The sequence below is a fragment of the Argentina silus genome (genome assembly GCF_951799395.1).
Source record: "Argentina silus genome assembly, chromosome: 10".
Classification (NCBI taxonomy): Eukaryota; Metazoa; Chordata; class Actinopteri; order Argentiniformes; family Argentinidae; genus Argentina; species Argentina silus.
Genome location: NC_139664.1, coordinates 5,750,846 through 5,752,630, shown reverse-complemented (window position 1 = coordinate 5,752,630; position 1,785 = coordinate 5,750,846). Strand labels below are relative to the sequence as shown.

The following is a 1,785-nucleotide window of genomic DNA, read 5'->3' as shown; positions in this document are numbered from 1 at the left end:
TGTGGGCCCTTGGCGTGGTCCTGTTCACCATGCTCTACGGCCAGTTCCCCTTCTACGACAGCATACCTCAGGAGCTCTTCCGCAAGATCAAGGCTGCAGAGTACTCCATCCCGGAGTGAGTACTTCAACCACGCACATACTACGACTACTACTACTACTACTACTACTACTAGAACACAATATACTAAGATACTACAGTTCTGCGTATCGGTGGTTATCTTGACAGTGACTGAAAAGAGCTTGGTGTGACTATGCCATGACTATGCTATGTTAATGTTAGTCTACATAGTACTCTGTGGCACACTCTGTCTGCACCTCCTTGTATTTGTTCCTCCAATGTTGGTGTTTCCTTCCCTGGTAGTGAAGGCAATAGATGTGTAACCTGCTCTCTCTCTCTCTCTCTCTCTCTCTCTCTCTCTCTCTCTCTCTCTCTCTCTCTCTCTCTCTCTCTCTCTCTCAGGGACGGGCGTGTGTCTGAGAACACAGTGTGTCTTATCCGTAAGCTGCTGGTGCTGGACCCCCAGCAGAGGCTGACGGCTGCAGAAGTGCTGGAGTCTCTCAGCGGCATTATTGCCTCATGGTGAGTCGGTGTGCCCCCTGGTGGCCACGGAGACCTACAACTATTACCATGACGTTTTATTTTTTTTACTACCTCTGTAGTTTTCTGCCCTTTTTATGTTTTTGTATACAAAACCAACTTTTTAGAGGTGACCGCAGTCCATCCTTACTCTCTTGGTAACCAGTGTCTGTGTGTGTTTTACAGGCAGTCTGTATCCTCTCTGAGCGGTCCTCTTCAGGTTGTACCGGATATTGATGACCAAGTCAACCACCCAGAGCACCTCCAGGAGGTGAGTTCCTGCTAAAACAACGTGACCCCCCCCTCAGCCTGTTAGCATTTGGCTGATCCTCAGTGCCCGCTAACCCTATAGACTCATGGCGAACAAAGCCATATGCTCCCTCTATCTGACCCGTGTAATAGGGTTTGATGCTCTCACTGTGCCACCATGAGCTAACACTTTCACGACTGCGCTGTTAATTTTAATCTGTATAACAGTAAGTTTAACACTTATTCATGGCAGAGTGAGACGTGGATTTGTGTCAAGGTCATGGACATAGTAGACCGCCATCATGACTCTAGTTTAATCAGCTTTGTTTAATGGACTCAAATCACCGTAGGGTCAGTGAGCAGTGTCTCCAATATGGCGGTCTTGGTCGGTCTCGTGCTGAGTGAGTAACGGCTCTCTTGCCCCCCACCCAGGTGAAGGTGACAGAGGAGTCGTCGCAATACGAGTTTGAGAACTACATGCGTCAGCAGCTGCTGCTGGCCGAGGAGAAGAACACTATCCACGAGGCCAAGAGCTTCCTCAGCAAGCGGCAGTTTGGCAGCATCCCCCCCGTACGGCGCCTGGGCCACGACGCCCAGCCCGTGAGCCCCCTGGACGCCGCCATCCTGGCCCAGCGCTTCCTCAGGAAGTAGACCGCCCCCCCCACCTGCCCTCAGACCCTTGGCCTCCCCTAGGGTGAGGGACACAGTGGGTCAGGTCGGGCACCCATAAACTCCGCACACCCATGTGGGTGGGGGGGTGGGGGGGGGGGGGGGGGGGGGTCTGACCCAGTCCCACCCTGGGTTAGAGAGGCCCTAGATGGGTTAGCTAGGTGGAGGAGACAGACCACTCATTTGAGCCTGTTGATTTCACCTCACCACACATCTGGGCGTCAGCGGTGAGCACCAGGAATGGGATGGATGATGGGTGAAGGTTCTGAAGCAAAGGCTCCTAGCTACAC

At 52.7% G+C, this 1,785-nt stretch overlaps 1 protein-coding gene across 1 annotated transcript in view; it reads left to right on the top strand.

Annotated features, from left to right (window-relative positions):
- stk40 (serine/threonine kinase 40) overlaps nt 1–1,562 on the top strand; it is a 14,805-nt gene extending 13,243 nt beyond the window's left edge. The window contains exons 8-11 of the mRNA XM_083678322.1: nt 1–115; nt 461–580; nt 764–848; nt 1,259–1,562. The exon at nt 1–115 is cut by the window's left edge and continues 30 nt beyond it. Of these exons, the coding sequence (XP_083534448.1) occupies nt 1–115; nt 461–580; nt 764–848; nt 1,259–1,477 (539 nt within the window). The 3' untranslated portion in view covers nt 1,478–1,562. The remainder of the gene's footprint in view (nt 116–460; nt 581–763; nt 849–1,258) is intronic.
- Nucleotides 1,563–1,785: the final 223 nt, after the last annotated feature.